This window comes from Diorhabda carinulata, chromosome 1 (genome assembly GCF_026250575.1).
Source record: "Diorhabda carinulata isolate Delta chromosome 1, icDioCari1.1, whole genome shotgun sequence".
Classification (NCBI taxonomy): domain Eukaryota; kingdom Metazoa; phylum Arthropoda; class Insecta; order Coleoptera; family Chrysomelidae; genus Diorhabda; species Diorhabda carinulata.
Window position 1 is genome coordinate 39601066 of NC_079460.1, and position 25062 is coordinate 39626127.

Consider the following 25062-nt stretch of genomic DNA (forward strand, 5'->3'; position numbering starts at 1 on the left):
ATATTATTTGAACTATAAAATGAATATCTTATATAATTAAATCATAAATTTGACCAAAATGATATAAAAAATATCTCATCAACTTATTAAACATTATTTTTTTTATGTTAATTTGTTTTATGAAATAAAAAAATGTTTTTGTAATTTATTTGCAAACTGCTCGCACAATTTAACAATCGTAACTTGTTGTAAAATATATGAAATGAATCACCCTCAATTGTAAGATTTTGGAGGAAGGTAAGATAAAAGAGCTCACCAATTTTATTTGAGATATATTTCCACTGAACCACAAAATTCCTATGTACACCTAACACATATTAGTTTCAAGATCTTTAAAAATTCCACTGTCTAGTATCTCAACTTGAAAGACAGAAGGACGTCTCTCTAGACAACTTTTTGGTAATTATTTAAAAATCATCCCCTAATCATTGTTTTTTAAGTAAGGTTAGGTTAAGTTAGGTTAGGTTCTACTCAAGAACACTATTTATACAACATCTTTCCGTGCTCTTTTAACAAGCCCCCTCCACACCCCTTGATCCTCTTTTATCCTATTTTACCAAAAAAAAATTGTTATTGAATTTTCAATATTTCCATATGTATTTTTCTATGTTGAAATAATAATTACTTATGGTTACGTCATTTAACAATTAAAATTATTCATAACCCCAAGTCGATAGGAGGTGGGGGATGATTTTTAGACAATTACCAACTTTTTGGATAATAAATATCATCGTAAGCGCCTGTTCCGTATTTACAATATAGGTAGGTACTAGGATTAAAGCGAAATAGTAACGAAATTCCATTATTTTCATATTCAAAATCCGGCAAAATCAACCATTATAGTATCTATCCACTTTATTTGATGATAATGTAAATCATAGACCAAAAATATTCGTTCCATATATGGAAAATTTGATGTTTTCTGGTAGTTTCAAGGCGCGTATTCTAGTCGATTTCAGTCGATATGAGATATGAATATGAACCAATTCGATTTAAAGTAGAATAAGTATTCGATGCTAAAGGTACATTTAAGGGCTTTTCTGAAACTGCCCATGATTCGGGATCACTTGTCTCACTTAGACAAATTATTAATCTATTCACATTTCGCAAATTTATTGAAAATCATAATTTTCTAATCTCAAAATATTATATATTTTATAAAGAGTGTTTCATAGATAATCTCGGTCTCCAATTCATTTGTTTATTGAATCATTATTTAAGTAGAAAGCCTACATATTCGAAGTATTTTATGGTTTTAACCCAGCGTTCAACAACCTCTTTGAAACCTTGGTGAAACCATTGTTTGGGCTTAGATACAAAACATTTTCGCACTGCAAGAATTTCGCCATAGTAATCTTACGGTGCAAGATCCGGACTAAATGCTGAATGTCGTAGATTGTAGAAGATCAATACCACCAACTTCTTCGATCTTCTTCCGCGTTACTTGCACAGTGTGTGTTTTAGAATTCTCTTGTTCTAAGAGAAACCGCTTTCGGTTAACTAAACCTCGACCATCTGGAATTATTTCGAAGTACACTAAACCATCATAATTCCCCCAGACAAAACGAACGGAAAGAAAGATAATCAGAACAATAATGGGACCGGTAAAAGTTAGTGAAGGGGAATATAGGATAAGAACGAACCATGAAATAACTGACGAATTTATCTTTCAAAGTATAGCTTCACGCTTGTGTGGGGTTAATAAAAGTATATATTCCTATTCTTTGTGGAATATACCTTGAGCTTAAACCACGGGTACCATTTTTTATAGGCGTTCACCCACAAACATAAAACTAAGAAATCCAACCTAGCTTTTTCAAGTTATCATGTTTCACGATTTTGCCTTGAGCTTAGGTTTTAATAAAATATTTGATGAATTCAACGAAATTACAAAATATTCAGTAAGTTCAAGCTTTATTGTAGTAACTGCCTGAATTCGTTAATGAAGATGTTTACTATTACATTATATCGAATATTTAATCCCAATGACCTCCTTGATCTCCTCATCTTTCGCAGAAATTAAGAAGATACAAGGTTGGTCTCCAGCAGGTTTTATAATATTTTTATTTTTCAATTACTGGAAGTTTTTTATCTTCTTCTTCCAAGTGTAGCATCGCTTTTTTTAAGTTCGACTCTTGCAACAGCTTATTGTTGAAGAATTGCTTGAGGCTTATGAGAATGTATGATTTCTATGTTGATGATAGAACTTGCAATCGGAATTTTTTGTTAATATTGACATAATAGTAAGAAATATTTTTATCCAGTAATTATCAATCCGAACTCATTGCTGAATAATATATGATAAGAATTAACATGTGTACGCCATGATTTAATAATCCAGAATTTACGAATTTTTATTATTTATACCAGCAGGTTTGTTAGGTTTCAACTTGACGTCACCAATATGTATCGAATTCAAGATCTAATTAGGAATTATTCTGAAACTATATATTTGGGAGAATGATCAATTTGGTGTTACTAAGATTAAAGCTACAAGACATTAAAATGAAAAAGAAAATATTATTTCCAGGATCAATGAAAATTCTTTCTTCTTTCAAATAGAAGGAGCATTCTCTATTTTCTAGTACAAATGATTATGTAGCTGTGAATTTTTCTATCTTATTTTGTGATCCCTAAGTTGGAATTATAAACTCTAACGTTCGTGCTTGCGCTGATCCTTTCGTTTTCGTTGGAAATTGGAAACTATTGAGAAAGCTTTTGACTTTCTTTTGTCGATGAAAAATATGAATTTTTCTACTCAAAAAATTGTGAACATGATTTTGGTAACGGGTGTCTTCTTGCAGTATTTCTAGACCGCCAATAACCTAACCAAAGAAGACGTAGCTTAAAAAGAAGTGAGGCACCCCAGTTATGCAACCCTCTGGTTCTATAGTGAGATTTTTTGATATCTCTAACAATATATCAAACGTTATTTAAAATAATTGTTGGAAAGATTTGCCGTATAAGAATATAGAATTGATGTATAAAAAAGTCTCTGATTTAATGAGTAGTTTTCAAGTTCACAGTAATTATAAACTAAGTTCAAGATTATTTTAATGAATTTATTGTAAACACACCTATTTATTATAAATTCTATTTTAGTCAATTACTCATAAAAATTGTACGAATATCAGGATTAGCAACAAAGTAACCAATGTAACAGTTTTCTTTATCTTATTAGATAATCTTTGATTTGATAAATATGGACAATAATTTAGCCTCATTTCCATATATGCTTTAGTTTGCATAACAACAAGCTTTTTAGAATAAACAAAATTTACAGCTACATTTCTATCAAAATTTTCCACAAAATACCATTTCTTCTATTATACCGGGTGGGCAATTATTTTTAGAATTTCAATTTATCCAATTAAGTGACACTTCATTTACGATAATCGGATTCTTCAACAAATTATGCATGCTTTCTATTCCACAAGTTTTAGTTTACTTCTTCAAATTAGAGGTTGGGAAGAGTGGGGACCTTGTTGTGAAAAAAGGCCTGTAACCCCGGTTCTTCATGGCAGAGTTTTATAAACTTAATGTTGTTTGGAAGAGCTTTTGTCCAGAAATGGGGCGTTATTTCATATATTTTATTGTGATTTCTTTTGAGAAATTTAAATAGAAACATAAAAGATTAAGTACATCTTTTAAAAGTATCCTAAATTAATATAAATAGCGAAAGCCGCATGTCGATATCTCTTTTCTGTCCCGAGATATTTTTCTTCAAACATCTGTTAGGCTGGTTTTGCCCAAATCGAAATTAAAAATTTATTCTAGATGAAAAGTTCTAACATTGGCCTATCTATCATTTAAATTATTTTCATAATAATCGTATTGCCGCTAGATAGCCTTATCTAAATGTAAAGCTACAATGTGAACAAATCGATAAATAAACCATATAACAAATCTAACAATTAACAACTTACATAACTAATTACTCTCTAGTGGTGATCATGAAATTCTGAAAATAACGTTCACGTGTTTTTCAGGGCCACTTTTTTTAACTGAAGCTGTAATATAATCCGTTTAAAATATGACCTACGGCCGTTCTTAGTTGCCCAACCAATACATTTGATTTAACGTCTGGGTATTGGAATGGGTAGCTGGAACGTTTCCACTTGATAGTTGTTCTCAAATCGCCTCTTTGAAAGGTCCAAACAGGTTAAAATCACAGGTTTTTGGACTGTAAAGTGGATGATCGAGTGTTATCCAATTAATTTGTATTAGTTTCAGTTACGTCGAAGCTGGTTGGGGCCTGGGGTATTATAATGCTTCGATTCGTGGGGTATTATAATGCACTGTGCATCATAATACCCCACGCGTATCATGCACCCATGTGTCGTCATATGTGACAATTTCAAGCTTTACCTTATTCAAAACGAGTGGGCTTAATGATTCTGATTCAGCAACCTAAGAACTCAACGAAATTCTTCTGAAGCCCAATTGGTTTCTGATTATTGATTTTTCCGAAATTTGAAGCACTGTGTAGTGGAGATCACTAACACGTGGATTGTTTTAATTAGTCACGCTGGTGCGAGGACAACGGGTATGAGCTTGATTCGTAACACGTTGATGGCCTTGCTTTCATTCGTTTTACCAAATCTTCACTCATAACTTTGAGACGGTAGATTCCCCGAACTGGTTTCATATTTTTACAGACAAGGAACTTCCTTATTATGCGTTGCTCAACAGAGATGGGCCGATTCCCCTCTCATAGTAAGGACTACTAACTTAAGCACTGGAAAAACCGATTGATGTGATCTAAACCTAACGACTATGTAGAGTAGAGGTATGGAGAAGTATTTCATGTGGGAGAAAAGGCTACTACAAATGCCCAATCACACACAAATATCTGACCAAGGCTCGTTTATATTTGATTGATCTAGTAGAATTTTTCACTATAATTAAGTGACTAGCCTTCAGTTAGTATATAACATACAATTGAATAGACTCTACCCTTATATTCATATCTGACCCTAACAGATTATGTATGGTCCCAACGCCGTAGTCTGTGTCAGTTAATTTCCAGCCAAGAAACAGAATGTATTATAAATTCTATGATGTATTTCAAAATGTCAACTAAACAGCGCAAATGGTAGTTAGAAGTCATTACTTAAAATTAGTAGAGCGGACCACGACAAATACTTTTCGTTGAAAGAGACTTCAGCTTTATTGAGCACCCCTTAAAGTACAGTTTGAGAAATTGTGGATAATTCGATAGCTCTTGAAAAAAAACACATAAAGGCAATGGTGCACCAAAGTACATATACAAATATCTATAATATGATGGATAAGCTTTGGACGAATATTTTTATTCGTCCAAGGGATAAGCATCTTACCATAGTACTAAATAAAATGTAATATAAGTAAGTATTTATGTATTAATATTTGGTCGATTTAAGATTAAAATTCATCAGTCCCATTATATTAAGATTTAGAAGCCAACAATGTATACCAAATATATCCTGTATTACAATCAAATAAATTTTTGTAAAATTCAAATTTCTCTTTAAACTATATGGAAAGTGCCAAGTAATATAATATAATAGTGCGGCCCTGTACAATGTCCTCCCAATAAATAACCTTAAATTTACGACTTGTGGTTCTTATCTAATTTTCGGTGGTATAGAATTTTTTTAGATTTTGGAAAATACTGTACATAGTTATTAGACAAATCTTTTTTAAAAATCTATAATAAGGAAATGCGCAACGATTTTTTCAGCACTTGTTACTAGATGTCATTACTACGATTTTTTCTGCGATGTGCCAAATGCTTTCCAGACAGCTGATTGATTATATGAAAATTGTTGTGAAGTGCTGTTGCAGTCTTGATACCGTTTCTCAGATAAGATTTTGTTAAAAAACATTAGATTTAATAATTTTGAATACAATATTTTCTTGAATATCGTATTTAATGATATTGAATTGTGAAATTTCATATTTTTGTTTGGTTATGTTTGTTTTGTCATTGAGGAATTGAATGAAAATATTCAATAACTGAACTATCAAATTATAATTTTCAATTCAGTAACTGTTTACTCGCGTTTTCCAATTCAGATAATATTCAGAGAATAAGTCCAGTATCAAACGAGAATGTACTAAATGAAGAATTAGAATAGCGGCTAAAAAAAGCTCAAATTTTATGATTAATCCTATTGCATCTGCTAGTGCATCTAATTTGGAAATGAATACTACCAGCGAACATTGTCTTTCACCATTCCTAATGCGGCCACATTTCCCCAAATGCCAAATATTTGAAAAATATCAGAAGATATTTGAAACAAAGCAGAGGAGAATACCAGAATAACAGAGAAGACTCAGATGATAACGTAAAAAAAATAATAGTGAAGAAGACATTGAAATTCTTTACATGAATTTTCGTACAGAAATGAACAAATGTATTTATTAATCATTTTTCCTTGGTTTCTTGTTTGCTGGTATTCACATCAACCAACTCTAAAATATCTATATAAACCAAATAATTCAATAACTGTTGTGTCCATATAACTATTGAAATTTGATTTCTAAATATACAAAATTTTGTTATTATATGAGGGTCTATGTATATAAATATTCAATTATTTAGAATAATTATCGTTCTTTTCTATTTCTTGTGATCTAGATGCAAAACTTTACTCATTATTAGATGACCACATACTCGAATTGTTTACCATACCATATTAATTCGAAGTTTGTTATTTCCACGCGCACCCTCTTAATACATTTTTAAAGCAAATATTAACACCCACTGTTAGCCCAGATTGAATATTGGCTGAATAATTTTTGTACTTAGTCACTAATTTGTCTGATAGATGAAATATAACTTTGTCAAAGTTACTTTGTTAGTGGAGCTACTTTCTCACCTTGTACCTACCCAGGCAAGCACCGCAGGTATGTTCTGTGTTGTAGTGTGATTATCAAGTGGGCTCACATAATTTCATTAAATTAATATAAACAATGTAATTAGCATATATCGTGATTATTGTCAGATTTGCGATAGAATATGGGATAATATTGGTTGCTATTATCGTACGTTTTCCTCTTTGGTGAAACAAAAGGAAATGGTTGAAATATAGCCTCTTAAGCAAAAAAAAACGACTCAGCTGACACCCATGCGTTCGCAAGTCACTGGCAAAAAATCTGAATATGAAATCATATTCTTGTTTACAATAGTGTTAATTCGGGGTGATTGTCCCTTATAAAAGGTTATCTACATGACCCACCACTATCAATTGACCATCAAACGATATAAATCTCCATTAACAACAAACAATAATTCTGGCTCAAACGGTCACCCAATTGCGACAAGTCCAGAGTTAGTGAGAAGTGACTAGTGTGCTGAATAGGAATCAGTCTGCTGTTTCCAGTCGTTACCATCGAAGAGTCCTCATTGAGCCACCTATAATTTGCAAAGACGTTAATTGGACTGACGAAAAATGGGGCTTTGTTCTCTCCTCAGACGAAAGCAGTGTATTTGCATGGTATCGATATAAGATGAGGGGTCTGCAGAAGACCTGGAGAAAAATTCACGCATTGTTGCATAAAACAAAACGTGGAATGAAGTTAAGATAGGTTGATTTCAAATAAATAATTATTTTGGAAAATTTAATCTTGTATTTTCTTTAGTGTTAATTATAACCTTTTTTCGTTGCTTAAGTTTCCTTTTCGTTTCATATACACTAAAATCAGAAAAAGAATGGAAGCTACAGATTTTTTTCTAGAGTCCATGCATAGAAAATTTGCTTTCACTATATTTCCAATAATTTCGTTTTGGGTCCTTATATAGACAATAATGAAGGATTAGAAATTAAAATTAAATAAAAATGTACTGTGTATTTTTTTAATCAAGGAGATAGAAAGTGAAATAAAATACTTTCTACAAATACTTATATTACAAACAAAAACAAAAAATATACAACTTTACAATATTCAAAACAACGTAATAATAATAATAATAATAATAATCAAAATGTATATTCACACCAGCTTGTATCTAAAATTCCCTATTCTAAATTTATAAAAGTACAAAAACCCCAAAAATATAAGCAGAAAAATAGGGATCCTTTTAGTATTTTAAAAAACTAGATTTTAAGATCCTTATTCTAATTTATGAAAAAAACATGGCAACTACCAAGGTCTAATATTTACAATTGTTTTTTTATTATATACTAATATGGCTGTGTACTGGCAACAAGTAATTTAAACAGTTAATTATTTATAAGGTTTTCTTCCCTGAGATTCATCCAAATCTATGTTACTATTGATACTAGAATCTATCGTCTATTAAAACTAAAGTTTACAAAAAATCCAAAATCAAACAATTGTGATCGTTCATAATGAAATGAATAAATAACTACCTACAATTTATTGATTTTCATTTTTCTTGGCTTTATTTTTTCTTTTCACTACAATTTTATTCCAAATATAACAATTCAGTCAATAGTTGTTTATATAACTACATCAAAGGTGACCTCTTTCACATCGTAATTCTATATTTTAAACTAGTTAGTATTTGAATATATAATTGGGGTTAAAATTTTGAATTTTTCGCTTCGTCAACAGGATGTCCGTCATTATTAGCTGTCTCAAAATGATTATGAAACAAAATGTAGTACCTAGTATCGTTTAAAATATGATGATGAATGAAAACCATCCATCATCGAGACCACTAAAACTCACTTTTGTTTTGGTATACGTAAATAGAACTATCATTAAAAGATCTCGTTTTATATGGATCTTTGAGGATCAATTTTAGAACCTGGTGTAAAACTGGAAATTCAACTGAAGTTTATAAACTCTAGTTTAAATCAAGAATAAACAAATTTTATCTATTTCACAGGTTATAGTTGAATAATATAAATAAACTTTTCCGAGACAAAATAATACTGCTTGTATTGATTTTAAAGTTTAATTGTTTAAGTAAGATGGTGAAACAAAAATGGACCAAGAACAAAAAAGATCTGACAATGAAGTAGTGCTTCTCGTCAAACGTTTGAAGAAAGATATAGATTCAAAATATAAGAATGAAAATATGGTTATGCCTTTGTTAGGAACACAAAAAATTTGAAAAATAAGTCAGCCAAAGCCAAAGAGCTGCCAAATACAGGCTGGCATACAAGAAATTTGAAAACGTTGAAAAAAAAACAACAAGAAGTTGTGGAAGCGCCAAAAATGGATTCTTTAAATAATTTGAAGTCAGAATGTTCTTTTCTGACCCAAACGCTAAAGACTCTAGTATCTTCTTTGTATCCCTTGTACTCATACTATTGCTCTTAAGCAATCCAGGAGAGCAGCAGCAATTAATTATTTGGCAAAATGAAAGACCAGAAGCAGTAATTTTGGGAATACGGCTAGGAGATTTTTCAGCGTTTCAGAAGTTGCAGCAAAGATTACTGGATTGGATATTAGATTTATCAAACGGTTTAATTAATGTGAACAAGGTCTAAAAATATGCTATGGAGAATGCAAGACTTTGTGGAAAAGTATAATTGATATCCAATGCCACCCTCAATACATAAAGTTTTAATTCATGACCTAGCCATAATAGAACATGCTTAAATACTAGACATGTGCTTTTAATTCTTTTTTCACCAATTTAATGCCTTGAAATAATTTCTGCCAAGAACTCATGCATTTGGTCCCCGTGTGCGTCGCTAACGTTAAAACCTTGATCTGTGGTTTAAAACTGACATTGGAGGTTCAATGCAGAATATTAGCCCAAAGGATCAAGAGTTTTGTCAATTTTCAGATTAATAAAAGAAAATCACAATTCTAATCTTAATCAGCACTTTATAGCAGCACATTATATTGAAATAGAAATGGCATTACAGTACAGATTTTATCCAGTCATCAAGTCAAGCTCAATACTAAGTAATATATGATAAGAATTAAGATGTTTATAAAGATTCGATAATCTAGAATCTGTGAATATTTATTATTTATTTAAGCAGGTGTATTGTTAGGTTTCAACTACTTGACGTCGATTTTTGGTAACAATATTGTATATTTATCTATTTATCATGATTCAAGATCTTTTTAAAGTGATAAATATACATTAGCAATTATTCTAAAACTATATGTTTGGAATATATTTCGAAATAAATATAAATAATTTGATGTTAAGAAGAGTGAAACAATAAGATGTTAAAATGATGAAGACTAATCATACAAAAAATATATTATTTAGATTTCACTATGACAGATTCGCTATATACAGCAATTTAACTCTTCACATTTTTTGAGCCAAACAAAAATATAATTACGATCAAGTTTTTCACATGCAAAATATATATAATAGACGGACATTCTGTACAGCTTAGTTATTTAATGAGAAACTAATGATATTTACTTCAGGTACATCATTAAAATACGAAAACAAGTATTTTAAAAAAATTATATATTGAAAAAAAAGGACTAGTCAGTTTAAAAAAATAAAAACGTCAATTTTACAAAAATTAGAAGAGAATATACTTTTTGACAAATAGTAAGTTTATTACATAAAATAATAATGTCATATTTAAAAATACGTTTCTAAAGCAATGTCGATAAAATTGGGCAGGTTATTAATTTAAATTTGTCCATTGGGACATTGAAAACTTTTTAAAAAATAATAACATTTATTACTAAAACTAGAAATTAAAATGTTTGTTATCTTCAGATGTCGTCAGTTAGGGACCGCTATAGGAAGTGTGCGCTTGTATATTTAAATAAAAAATTCGCAATCTATTGTTAAACACTCGTATTGTTTTCAATTCATACATTCACATGCAATCTTTCATTCCACCCCTTTAGATTACTACAAAGCATCGATTTTGTTTTTGTTTTTTTTTTTAATAAAAATCATTTAAAATACTTAAGTAATGTACTCACTGGTAACAATTAAAAACGTGAACAAATTTCCCTAAACAAACTTTCAGTAAAAATATTTTACAAATGAAAACATATTTTAAAAAATGAATTCATACATATCATAATTTAAAAAAAAAATCAGTAATAATTTAATAATTCAGTTCAAAAGTTCAACCACAAACTGGTGAAGTTTTTTTTTAATAAAAAATATATAAAATGAGCAAAACTCAAACCGAATACTAGATTTTTGGCATATGAGTTACTATCAGCCTCAAAAAATACTAGAAAACGTATGTACATACTCATTCGTTCAAGATGTCCAGAAATTCCTAACAATGACAAATAAGACATTGATCAAACACCAAAACGTAATATGTAATGGGTGATTAATTAGACTAAGACCACAACTGTCTTCAGAAACTTTATAAAAATAATGTCAATCTGAACATATCAATTACTTATATCCATGAAGATCTATAAAAAATAGAGAAGCTTCAATCATTAATGTCACTAAAGATTTATCAACACAGAAAATTCTAGATCCAGGAAGGAAAAAAAGTCTTATCAAATTTATGTGGCATATTATTTAGGTTTTTTGGTTGCACCTTGCAATAATAATATATGAAACTCGTCCATGCTTCAATTCTATTTCGATCAAACTACATCCACTTTAGTGGCCGTATTTAAATTATTTTTATTAGCAAAATATCGTTTTTATTTAAAATTGAGGCACAAACTTCATAAATTCAATTTATTAATTTTATTTGGTTGTCTCGAAGGTAATGAGACCCTCAAGTTACATGATAGATCACAATAGTGGTAAGAGTCTCTAGCCCAAAAATAATTTTCACAATGTATATTATTACATTTTCCGAATTATATGGGAAGAGTTCTAAATGATAATAGTTAACTTTTATTGACAACAAAACAACTTAAAAAGTATTTTTAAGAATATTTAATCAGCCACTTACTTACATTTTCAATAATAAATACTATTTTGGACACCTTGTACAAATATTGCATCTTTTTTAATCGAACATGGTTATTAATAAGAGAATGCAATTTTCCTATTTTTTTGATAAATTATCAATAATTTTTTTGATTACTACTACTATCAACACATTTGGGCCTCTTATAGACAGTAGGGGGTCCATTATTTCTCAAATTGTATTGGAAATAGAATGTAAATATCAGACCCAAACCAATCCTTAATATTGACATTAAACCGTGCCTAAATCATATACATTTCCCATCTAAACAACTAGATATTTTTGCACTTTTTGCAGTCAATTTTTTTCCACTCAAACAAACGTAGTTAAAAATACTTTAACAGTTATTTCTTGTAGGAAATTTAACGCGTTTAAAAGTTATTCAACGAAAAATTTGTGTTTATAATGAAATTCATCATTTTCCTATTTTTTACTTACCGTCGCTTTTTGTTTGCAATAAAATTATGGGGTAACTCCAATAAGCCGTATATTTACAAAATACACGGTTACTCTGATAGGCCGTATATTTACAAAATATACGGTTGCTCCATAATTTTATTGCAAACAAAAAACGATAGTAAATAAAGAATAGGAAAATGATGAATTTAACTAGGAATACAACTTCATCATTGAATAACTCTTAAACAGCAAATGTTATCGAAATAAGTAAACACTCAGATTTTTTGTAGAGCTGTTAAAGTATTTTTAACATTTGTTTCAGCAGAAAAAAATTAACTGCAAAAATCTCATGTTACTTAAATGTGAACATCAACCCTTAGGCGTATCACAAAGAAATATGTGAAGTTTATGATGGTATTGCACGTGTCAGAATTGGTATAAAAAAATTCCGTTCTTGAGATTTTTTTCTAAAAGATGATTTATATTCTGATCGGCCTACTGAAGTTGATGATGGCCAAATCAAAGTCATTATTGAAGAGGATGGTCATATAACTGTTCGAGATATTGCGAAGAGGCAACATGTATCGGTCACAACAAATGAAAAACACTTTTGTATAAGCACATCAATAAAGTTATTTTAGGTCAAAAAATGTGGTTCAAATTCTGTAGCAACATTCCAAACACACTGTATTCCTTTTGGAATGAAGCTCGATTAAAGAAGATGCAATTTATATAAGAATGTATATAATTCTGTGTTAAATTTTCCTTATTCAAATTGACTATTCTTTTTGCCGAAATTTCATAATTGATAATCTCACATTTCTAATTTTTCTGAATCAATACCTATGACAAACCTATAAAAAATAATTTTTTTCGTTAATGATTTGTCAATGCAAGTCTAATAATTTATTAATACTAAAAGATGGGTCAACAAATTGACTTCAGCTGGGTTTAGAGGCATGTTGAAGCATATCCGATTCTCTATCGCCCCTGTCTCTTCGTATTACCATCTGTAAAATAAAAATTCTCGTAAAGAGGCCGTTTCTTGGCCTTTCATATTAACAAATTCAAATCAGTAGATTATACAATATGCCAATCTAGACATAAGCATACAGGTTTGATTTTAATAAAAATTATTAATACTAAACACGAGTTGGTATTATCTGTCTAAGCCTCTCACTCCTTAAATAATATTTCATTTTTTTTTTACTGAACTATACGCTCAATTCTAATGCACCGATTGTTTTCAATTAATTGTTTTCTGATGATAGAAACACAAATCAATTCTGTACTGATACAAATCAAAATAAATTGACACAAGTAATAATGTAATGAAACATCTAAAAGTTTCTCAGTTGATTTTTCAAAAAATAAATACTAACTTATATTTTCCATTCAACTATACAATTAATCACGGTATCTATTTATAACAGTGCAAAAATATTTGGAGTAAAAACGATTTATACAAACACAGAAACAAAAATAGTAAAATTTTCTCCCAATCATTAAATTACAGATATTTCAAATGCTATTTCAATACAATACTTTTTAAAATGTTACATACATCTGATAAATTATTATACCAAATATTCTGTTCTGTTCAATGTTGTACAATGGAACTGTTACGGAGATTCTATCAGTTGTACTGGAACTTCAATTTTGGGTTAATATTGAAGAGGTTAAATGGTTGCAGCACTAACAATCAATTTTCAACTGATTAATGTACTATAGTCAATCTGCATATTGAGAAAAAACATTTACTGGAAAACTAGTACCAGTTCCAGTTAATTGCAATACATTTAAAAATCAAATGTTTCTTCAGTGTTCTTATATGTTGTTTTTTGCAAATTAAGGTTGAAATTATATCGACTATGCAAGAATCTTCGTAACAGCCGTCAACTTATGATTCTATTTTTTAGTTGCAAATTTTTTGAACTCTGCGAGCCCTCTACCATAAAGCGAGATGTTTTGAGTAATAAAAAAAACAAAGAACCGTAATATCCAAGCAAAACAGATGATATGATTAATTTTAAAATAAACTCTCAAGTAAATAGGTCATTATAAAATGTCTTCTAAAAATACAAAAAATTTTACCTGTATAACAATAGAGTACTTGCATGGTTTGAGATAAAAATAGTTTTGGATAGTTTATATACAACTTTTATTATATTTTTTCAAGTCTTTGATCAATATTTATATTTATAAATATATATATTTAATTTTTTCACTTTTAATTAAATATTTTACTTTTTGACATTATTTCACATCAAGAACTTATAAAATAAATAAATAAATACTTTTAAAAAAAGCAAGTACCCTATTCCTCATCATTTTTATCACAATTAATGGTTATAATGAGCAACAAAATTTAATGAAATGAGGTAGTAGGTCAGCATTATTTCTACAATGACGTATACCATGAGAATTTAAAAAAAATGTATTTGAATATATACATAGAAAATGTATTTCAACTAAGGCATTCCCTCAAGCATGTTTTACTCAAGCAAGAACAGAATTTTATGAGTAGAAGTGAGAGAGGAAATACCTGTTGTTGGGGAGAAGGTCCTCCAGCCCTATCGTACAACAGATAAGGCTGAGGAGGTCGGAGTGCAGACACAGAACGTCCGTCTGCATTCTGTCTTTGTAGACTACTATTGGTGTACGCGCCAGCTGGTGAATGTCTAAAATACATGTCAGCTTTGTTAAAATTCGAAATATAAATATGTTTGCATGAAGTTTCTTTCTGGATAAAAATTCTGATTTGTACATTTGTACAAATGTATTTCATTATTTCACCTGCTTTAAAATAAAGTTGTAGATTTGAAATCCAGTGTGAAAGTAATGAGGAGTATGAGTTTACTTCACCAAATAACCTGATGATGAACAAAACACTTATCTACTAATTCAAAAGAAATTAAGTTTTTCTAATTCTCAATAAAAGGACTAACAGTATCTAAAAAAAATCATAGAAGACAAGTTCTTTTGACTCCGGTGTATAGTTCGGGAATCACGACTGAAATAGTCAAATATTGGATATCGAATGCACTTTATCTTTCTTACAACCACTATAAAATCAGAATTTTGGCAATAAACCAAGTTAATTTACAAGCTTACATCCTAACGTGGTTATTGAATGTTTATAAAAACTTTCTTCTTGGACATACAAAAGAACATTTCAAAGCAACATGTATGATAGTGATATTTATTTTCACCAAGCAGCAAATACTGAATAAATTATTTCAACTACCATTACACTCACAATTATACTGTCTGGTTTTTGAGTCAGTAACTTATAGAAGTTTTGAATGATCAGACAGTTTTTCTATAACAGGAATCCTACTCTCCCTCAAACTCTTGATAGTAAAATCAAATATTTATAGATAAATATGTTATGGAACTTTTAAAGTCCCGAAAATTTTCAGTGACATATATAAGGTAATCTATATTAGTCTGAATGCTCTTTGTTTTAAATTGGAAAAAAAATCATTTTTATTGGAGAAAGATCTGAAAAAAATCACAAACAAGCAAAAAATCAATTGAATTTTGTTATTTAACAAACATAATCGAAAAACAAAATAATGAACACAATACCATATGAAAAATTATGAAATTGTGAAAACTTTTTCACTTATACATAAATATTAATGTTTTGAATAGAAGTACTCTCACCTCACATTGGGACTTGGTTGACTGCCATGATTATTGGGACTTCTGGTTCGATGAGAATTAGGAGGATATGTATCAGGTGGTAAACCATTTTCCATGGGATGCTGAGCTGATGACTGAGGATGACTGGGATAACCACCACCATGTCTCGACGACCTAGGTACTTCTCCATGTACTGCGGCCACTGATGGATGGATATTGTTTACTGTGAGCAAATTTCATATTTGTAAATGAAAGAATTTATTAAAAGTTGATTTTACATGAATAGTGGATTTGGCAAAATATCTACATAAATTTGTTATAAAATTTACCTCTGGCTGGTGAACTTGGATATCTAAGGCCAATCTAATGAAAAAAATACTTGATGTTGACAGCCAATGTCAAAATTTGAAATTTTACTATCAGCAAAAGCTAATTTTGATATTTAAACATGCAATTATACAAATATTTTGAAAAATTGCTCATCATAATATACAAAATAGTTTATATTATTCTAGTATGGCCTCTAGTAAAGACTAGCGGAGTGAAACTAGAAAATTGAGGTAATTATGTATATTTTTTTATGAAGATATTATTCGAATATTATTCTTTCCTCTATTATCTTCCCTTACACTTAAAACGATTCGTTTAAAAAGCGATTTCATCATAAACACAAAATTTATAACAATTTCATCAAATCATGATAATAAAAGTGCAAAGGAATATCAAAGATAGAAGAAATAATTTAATAATAAGAAAACCAAAGGAAACATGGTAATCTGATAGAATTCCTAAAATTAGGTTGAATTCTTAGTAACTTATCTACCTTAAAGTAAAACTTTTTGTTCATTTACAGATTCCCAAACTATGAATTATATAAATTTGTGGCCGATTTTACAAATTACGAGAAATTTCATCAGTTCTGTACAAAATCATCTTACTAAACACGATCAACCTGCGAGTACTAAACAAAATCGGAAATAGAATTTCATTAAAAGCAAATTTCAGTAGCAGATTAATCCAAATGCATTATGGTTTATTTAAAAAATTATTTATTTGTGAAGATTCTGAAACCTCTTTTACAAACTAACACATTCTACAATATCATCATCTTTTCACAATCAAACTAGTAAAACACAAAAAAATAAAATATTTTTGCTGTACATTGTTTTTTATTATGGAAACGTTTCGTGGCCGAATGAAAACAGTGTTTGATATCTAACTGAAGCAGCAGGCTTAAAAGAAAATAAACAAGAATGAAAAAGTACAGTTCAATTATGAATATATATATATATATATATATATATATATATATATATATATATATATTATATATTGGGAGTGGAACATTGGAATGTCTGGAAGAAGCAGCGGAGCAGGGTGTTAAGGACCTGAATCACTTCATTGCAAACTGGAAAAGCTTGGAAAGGGAGCAAGGACCTGGCAACGGAAAAGATATGGAAGGGTAGTGAAATGGTGCTGACTGAAAGGTCAGCAAGAGCATCACAATGAGCCTAAGGCCTCCGAGTGGATCTCGGCTGAAAAGTGGAGATCATCCTGTTAACATAACCTAACCTTATGAATATAAATTTAAGCAACTAGATAATCGAATATTTGATTATTTTAATAAAAAAGAGACAAAATATTAAACAAAATAGTAAGAAACCTAAAAGAAATAGTAAAAATATCAGTGGAAATAGTCACAATTCTACATACAAAATCAATTTATAGTTTTACATTTTAAAAATACAAATACATATACACCAATAAATATACTAGGGAGCAAGAAAGCATAAATCTCCTTTGATGGAAAGAAAATTAAAATATGGAAACATTCCTTATTTCGATTTCCTGATTTTTTTGTGTGAAGTACCTCAAAACATGTTGAAAATGTGTAACATTACAAAATTGTATGTCTAAATAAATAAATACCTGAATGGGAATGCGTCGATAATGGAGCTGCAGGTGGTTGATTGGTAAGAGGAATTGCCAATCTAGCATTAACTGCTAACAAATGGTCCCTCCTTTGTATCAAAGAGCTCACATGTTCTTCTAACCGTAAATTTTCAGCTCGCAACTGATGTAAACAGGATAGAAGTGACGCAACTGAAATAATAGAAGTTTATTTCATTATTCTACTCACATGAAGCTATTTTAAATATAAAATGCACTGAAATATTGACTGTGAAACATTCAATACAGATTATTCCTATTGGTAATATTTGAACCATAACTCAATCAATTATGATTATATAAACAATTTTGTGATTTTAAATAAATTTGTAAATGAAATTAGTAGATTTATGAAATAAAATTAGTAAAACCATTGACAATCCAGTTAATAACCATAAACTAATTGTTTGTGGTGTATTTATGTGCAGGAAAATGTAACAAACAATTTCAATTGTTATTAATTAAAAACTAGATTTTCTGGGGTTCCCATTCAATTCAATATATTGTTTTATTTAGCTAGTTTTAGAAAATATTATGGAAAATCATATTACTGTCAAAATGTTGGGCTTGTTCCATAAGAAACTGGGATCCCTGCTCCCATTGCCTTTCGAGGAGTTGGTCCAATGTTTGAGGTATGTTACCACCCCCTCCACTCAACATAGAGGACAATCCACTACCACCAGAAGCGGTACTAGATCCAGTACTACTAGCTCTCGCCTGGAATATCAACGAAAATAATATTACTATTTTAAAATTATCAAGAAGAATTAACTTACTGATTGAAGTACTCTCTGGTGTAGTTGGGGTCCTACAAGACTAGAATTGCTTTCGTTAGGGTTGAATATACTGTGAGCCTCTAATTCATTATTTAAATGATCATTCATTTTCGAATGCATCGTCGAATTCGGGTTTAATTGATTTCCCAACATATGAGGAGCAGATAAACCATTTTGAAATCTAAAAAAAGATCAGTCATTCATTGATAATTGAAAAAAAATAGGACTTACATTTTAACATCTTTGCTATCTTTTGATGATCCAGATCCAGTACCAATGATAGATGAGTCACTTTTTCTAGCTCTCGTTCTTCTACTTATTGGAGGAACACTTTGGCTTTCAGAGCTTGGACTACTAGGTGGGGAATCCTTTATCTGTGGAGGCACTATGGAACTAAAAGCACCAGGAGAGTCGGTAGAGGGAGGAGGAGTTACATGCGTTGATCTGCTAGATCTTTTAGGCAGAGTAGTGTTACTGGTTAAGAGGGCTGCAGGTGTTGAATTGGATCCACCAGTACTATTGCGTTTTCTGCTGCGACTTGCTCTGTCAGTCTTCTCATTTGATTGAGATTGAGATCTTTAATGATAAATAAATAAGTACATTTAATAACACAGCTTGAATCAATATCTTTGGAAAAATATACGTTGGAGCTTGTCCGTAACTCAAAAAAATTATAAACAAGAATTTTCATTTCTTTGGACATATCTTTTTTGAAAAAGTATTTAATGTTCAAGCAACCTTCCCCCAGTTGTGTTATCTTCACTACCTATCTAACTTTAATCATATTTTCTTTTTCTAATCTTTGCAGACTTTTATCTCTTCTCGCCTAGTATCTTTCTATTTATATATTTATTCTAATACTATCCTAACCTAACCTTTGTGTCTTTTTCGAAATATTCTTTAAATTTATAAATAGTAAAATCTCTATAAAACTCATTAACTTCTCTAGAATAAAAAAAAACTTGAATAATCCAACTCACCTTCCTCTTTTAGCAGGTACTTCAACATTAGTGGATGGGGTGGGTTCCAGGTCTAATTCCATATCTACCTCTGTATTTATGGAATCCACCTGTTTTTCATAAGTTATCTTAAGACCTCCTGAATTCATATCGGAAGTTAGAAAATCCTGATTACTGCTGCTTCCTATCATATTATCTGCAGAATAAACCAGGTATTAATACAGTTCAACTACTAGAAATTACTATACTTACTAATAATGACAGGAGTACTTCTTTCTGTACTTCCGATGCTACTACTTCTTTCTTCAACAACAGGTGGTACGACGGTTGTCGTCTGATTATTGAGAATGGATTTGTGAGGACTTAGAGTAGTATTTGCTAAAGGAACAGATACTACAAGTGATTGGGATGGTACTTGTGTTGTTTGGATGATTGGAGGAGCTGATACCGTAGGCTCACTACTTGTTATTGTCTCTATGGCTGTAGCTGGAGATGTTGTTTTTATAGGAGATATCGAAGTTAGGGCTACCACTGGTTGATTAGTTAAAATCAATTGTGTGGTGTCCACTTTTACCTATGATAACAAATAATATCCCACTGTATTTAAAAAAAATACAGAAGTTTTTTTTTTAAATTGGTGATTTTAATTGTTTGCCAAGTTTACAATAAAAATATTGCAAAGAATTTATATAGAGGTATATTCTATCCTCTTATTGCATTTTGATTCAAGAACATATAAGCAAGAATTTTGATGAGATGATAGAAGAAAAATAGCAAACATCAATAGAAAATATCTTGGGTCAGCTGCGATAGAAAAATAACGAGAATTAGTTATACATACAAAATTTACATACAGAGTGCATCTATTTTTTAATCAAGTCAGGTAGAGATGACTAAAAATCATAACGAAAATACAACTCATTCGATACATATTTCATTTGTTGCACAAGGTATAGTATTGATTGAAGATGTAGCTAGACTATACTGTTTATAGAAAGAAATTTAGATTAAAATATTTACTAAATATTATGAGGAACAAAAGCAAATAGAATGCAGTATAATACAGTTCCCAGCATTGTCAACATATTAGGTTATAAAAATCATACTGTTATTTATAAATTTTAATGACCAGAATTAACAAAAATACTCCGCATGATTAAAAATACTGATTGCACTGTTACTATTGCTACACTGACACAATTACACTGTATGAAGTGCTTTTTGATAAAGTTATTGTCTTCAGAGATTTGATTCGAAAAGTTGTGTTATCAAAATGAGAGCCTGAGAGTGTAATTGTGTAGTGAACATACCTTTGTGAAAAATCACATTTTACCTGAAAATCAAACTTAAATAAACAGTAGATATAATTAATAACTGGAATGGAGGTTTAACAATTTATCAAACTTACTTTTTTTGTTTTATCTATAATATCGCTTATTGCACTTTTTTTATCATTAATTGTGCTTGTACTAGTTGGTGTAACTATGCTTGTCACTGTAGTTACAACACTCACTTCACTAGGTGTTCCACTAACAGGTGTAGGCGTCCTTGAATTAGCCTTGCGCTTTTTTGATACCTTATTGTCTTTAGTTTCTTTTTGTTCACTTTCAGTGTCTTTTTTATTTTCACCACTTTCCAGTATTGTTTCGTCGAGTTTTGATATTTTCACAGTCGCTTTAGTCTTTTCACTTGTTTTGTTATTATGGACGGATTTTTGTTGTTGCTGTTGTTGTTGAGAACTGTTCTTACCAGCGTTTTTTGCTGCCGGAGCTTTGCTGCTGCTCTGTATGGCTTTTCGTTTACCTGATGATGGTGGAGAAACACCTGTTTTGGAATTTGATGGGCCTCCTTCAGGTTCCTTCTCAGAATTTGAATCAGAATTGTGTGCTTCGTTAGCTACAGGTTTGTAAGGGGGGATTGTCTTTACGTTACCACCCTTCTTCTGAAAAATTTCAACATACACTTAATCAAGCCAAAAAAGCCAAAAATACTTAGTCATTAACATTTAAACTGTAATTTTATTCGTAAAGAAATATATAATTTTGAACAAACTTCTAATTTGTATTGATCAATACATAACAGCTGACCAATATGATTTCTCATATTTCCCTAAATTTACATTATTTAAATATATATATAAATAGTTTATAAATTGATGTATCAGCAGCTTACACACCTTTATGTGATGTAGTAAAATGCAATAAAAAAACAGTTTTAGAAGGATGAAAGTAGATGCACTCTGACAGAGGCTTCCTGGAAGGGATCATTACAAAAAGTTCCTTTGAAATTTGACACCTCCCAGTAAATCTAAGCTACACCTTATCACTAGCTTCTTTATAGGTAACAGTCGCCTCGCTATTGAAGAGAAGCTTTAAAAAAGAAACCTGTAAAAGCAAAGATCTTTCCTTCTTGGCAAATACTGAAGTTTGTTATAACTATCAATCTGTAGATAGTGGGAAGAATAGCTCTGATAGGTGCTCCATAATCCTTAAGGTTATAGTCCAATGTAACTCCTAAGCTAAAACAGTTTGCACACAGCTACTGTTGTCTAAGCATTTACACAGTTGATTCCCATAAATATAGAAGACAGCTTAAATAAACTTATTTTTGATCAATACCTAATTCAAAACTTTGTTTTATTATTTAATATTTGAAATAATCTAATTTACTTACCAGTTTACTGTAGTGATGTTGGCAGTAGCCACAATATTTAACGTTATCCAAATAATTTCCAGCTTCTTCACACAGTAAACCTAATCCTTGTGCACAAGTAACATGGAATTGCTGCTTGCAACCAACTTTATTACACTGCATACAAGCTCCTATGGTAGCATTTGAAGATTTCTTTCCTTCACATATATAACATACCTATTTAAAAACAATAAATTAAAGAAAAAGTATTTATATAAATTTTATTACACCTACAAAAACTAGCAATTTTTGCTAAGAATATAGAATCATCTCAAACTATATAATTATATTATGAATAGAAATAATTCTTCCCAAATCGTCTTCCAGATACATTGGGAAATTATAAATAAACATGAAATTCACTCTTCAGAGTAATAGATTAAAATTAAAAAATCTCATGGCTTATTTGACAGAAATATTTATTAATTTATGAAACCTCTGATACAAAAAAAGAGGTCTAAAAAATATTTGACCTTTAGATGTAAGATGTACTATAGGGACTTAGGCTCAAGTGACTGAGCTTATGTATTATTACGTAGATTATAAATTATTCAATGTAAATACTAAAATTATATAAATCATATGCACCTTATTAAATCTCTCTGCAGGAATCAACTGCAATTGAATTGGTTCCATAGTTGTAACATTTCCAAATCGGACTTCTGGAATATACAAGGCGCAGACCACATGGGCCCAAGCAGAAGTATCTGTACGTTTAAGAGCTCCATATTTGCTGGGACACAATTCACATTTCTAAAATTTCCACATTATTTAAAATAATGTTAAAAATAATATGAGTAGAAAAATACGACCAGTATTATGAAACGAGTTTACATATGTGTAACAAAGTGTTTAATAAACTTACCACTTTAACAGATCTTTCTTGACTTTCACATTTACGACAATACCAAGGACCAGTTGGAACAGTTACAATACCATAACATGCTGAAAAAATAGAAAGAATAATTATAATGAAGCATTCATAAAAATTTTATATCAATAAATATAAAAAAAAACCATCTTATCACATTATTTAGTCCTACTTATAAGTCCCCTTGTAATGGTCTGGTATGAATAAAAGATATATTCAGAAGAGTTTTCATATGGAAATTTCTGTCTCACAAAGGTTTAAGAATAGAGTATGGAAAAATTGGTTAACAAAAAAAGTAATATGGAAAATGTACTTACAGATTTGGAACAAATGATACAGAAATGTAAATATGAAATTCAAAAAAAAACCATCAACAAAAAAGCACGTGTTTTATATGTAGACCTTTGATTTATAAGTACCTCAGCAGTTTTAGTTATTGTGGTCATTCTCCTATAAACGGAAAAAGAGGAAAAGTTTAGTAAATCACAAGAGTTTATTTCATCATCAAAATATAACCAAAAATTTTGATAAACAATGACAATTTATAAACATTATGTAGTGAGTTGAGAGGAAAATATGTACATAGACTATATGATTGTGAATCAGTTATAGAAAATAGCTAGAGATCGTTTAGATAAGATATTCAAGATTCATGCCAAACGCAATGATACAAAAATAGTTATTCTGAAATATTTATGAACAAAATACTTTCAATTAAATCTTATACATCCATCTCATAGAGTTAGGTTTAGTCTTCTTATTAAAACAAAATTATAATTACCTTGGTGAACAGCTACAGTGCAAGATTGTCCATCGCAGTAAACAAGTGGATTCTCAGACCAGCCTCTATCGTCAGAACAAACACAACAGCCTCCTACCATTTCCCTCATAATGCAGAAAAACAGTTTTTGCTAAACTAGCGATTCGACAAACCCACCCCACATAACCAGTGCAACAGGTTCACACTCATCTCTACGTTTTCTTTAGTTTCAATAACTTAAAAATTACCCTAAAGCAAGCAGAATATTTATTTTACTGATTTTTAGTAAATAAAAGAATACTAAATGTAAATTAGAACAAGGTTATTTCTAGCATAAACAATTAAAAATTATATAATTCTAATAACCATTATGAATACAGTAATAGTTGGCTTTAATTAGAAAAAAAAATGAGTTTTCTCTCATATTTTTTTATAACATATTTACTACAAACCCGTAATATTTATTTACGTTATTGTTGAGTTTATGAAACACCATGCCTCCCACGATCTTACCTAACTTCTTGCGTAAATGTAAACGATCATTTTTATTCATAACTTCTAACTCAACTGCATTTAGTTTTTTAAAATATATCCTAAAAAGTTCGTTTTATTTCTAGTTATGCTTTAAAACCCAAAATAAAACATTGAATACATATACACCATTTTGTTTTTTGTGATTTGCACGAAAAACAAAAGCGCCGAAAGCGGCCTCCCAAAGAGGATGCGCAAACAATTACTGAAGTGTCTACGAATACGAACTTTCGGTTTTAAATTATCCACTTTCCAAACACTGGGTATTTCTTGTTAAAGCAAGACAATATTGCTTGTATAATTGCTATTAATAATTTATATGTAAATTTCATTTTGGATATTACTCTAGCTGCTATATTTGTGAAATTTATTGAAATTACTTTCTTTTACGGATTTGATGCAGTGTTCCGTAAATCCATTCGAAGTTGAAAATTTCTATTATAAATCAGTATTTATATTATACAAAATAAAACAAGTTAAATGGATATTAAAAAATTGATGTATTGAGTTGCAAATGAAATATATCATTTTTCATTATTCACCTTTGGTTGTTTATACAACTTTTGATTTGACTTAAGAAACAACGTTATTACAGTCTTTGCCTGTAGAGCAAATTCTATAATGAAAAATCGATTTAGGA

The 25062-nt window shown here is 30.0% G+C and overlaps 1 protein-coding gene and 1 long non-coding RNA gene across 3 annotated transcripts; one reads left to right on the top strand and one right to left on the bottom strand.

The window, feature by feature from the left end:
• Positions 1-7718: 7718 nt before the first annotated feature.
• Positions 7719-24634, bottom strand: LOC130894581 (protein AF-10). Of its 2 annotated transcripts, XM_057801486.1 has the most exons (15): positions 24405-24634; positions 23913-24140; positions 23126-23205; positions 22849-23013; positions 22243-22437; positions 20978-21511; positions 19822-20143; positions 19591-19765; positions 18842-19186; positions 18611-18791; positions 18386-18551; positions 17814-17987; positions 15906-16107; positions 14782-14917; positions 7719-13246 (listed from the first exon to the last, which is right to left on the bottom strand). In XM_057801486.1, exons 2-15 carry the CDS (start codon positions 24019-24021, stop codon positions 13178-13180), a joined length of 2853 nt encoding a protein of 950 aa, XP_057657469.1. In that variant the 5' UTR covers positions 24022-24140; positions 24405-24634; the 3' UTR covers positions 7719-13177. The 2 variants fall into 2 exon arrangements, with proteins under 2 accessions (XP_057657469.1, XP_057657478.1); XM_057801495.1 differs by lacking the exon at positions 14782-14917.
• LOC130894592 (uncharacterized) lies at positions 16116-17044 on the top strand. Its single transcript, XR_009059349.1, has 2 exons — positions 16116-16444; positions 16738-17044. It is a non-coding gene; the product is annotated as an uncharacterized LOC130894592 (long non-coding RNA).
• Positions 24635-25062: the final 428 nt, after the last annotated feature.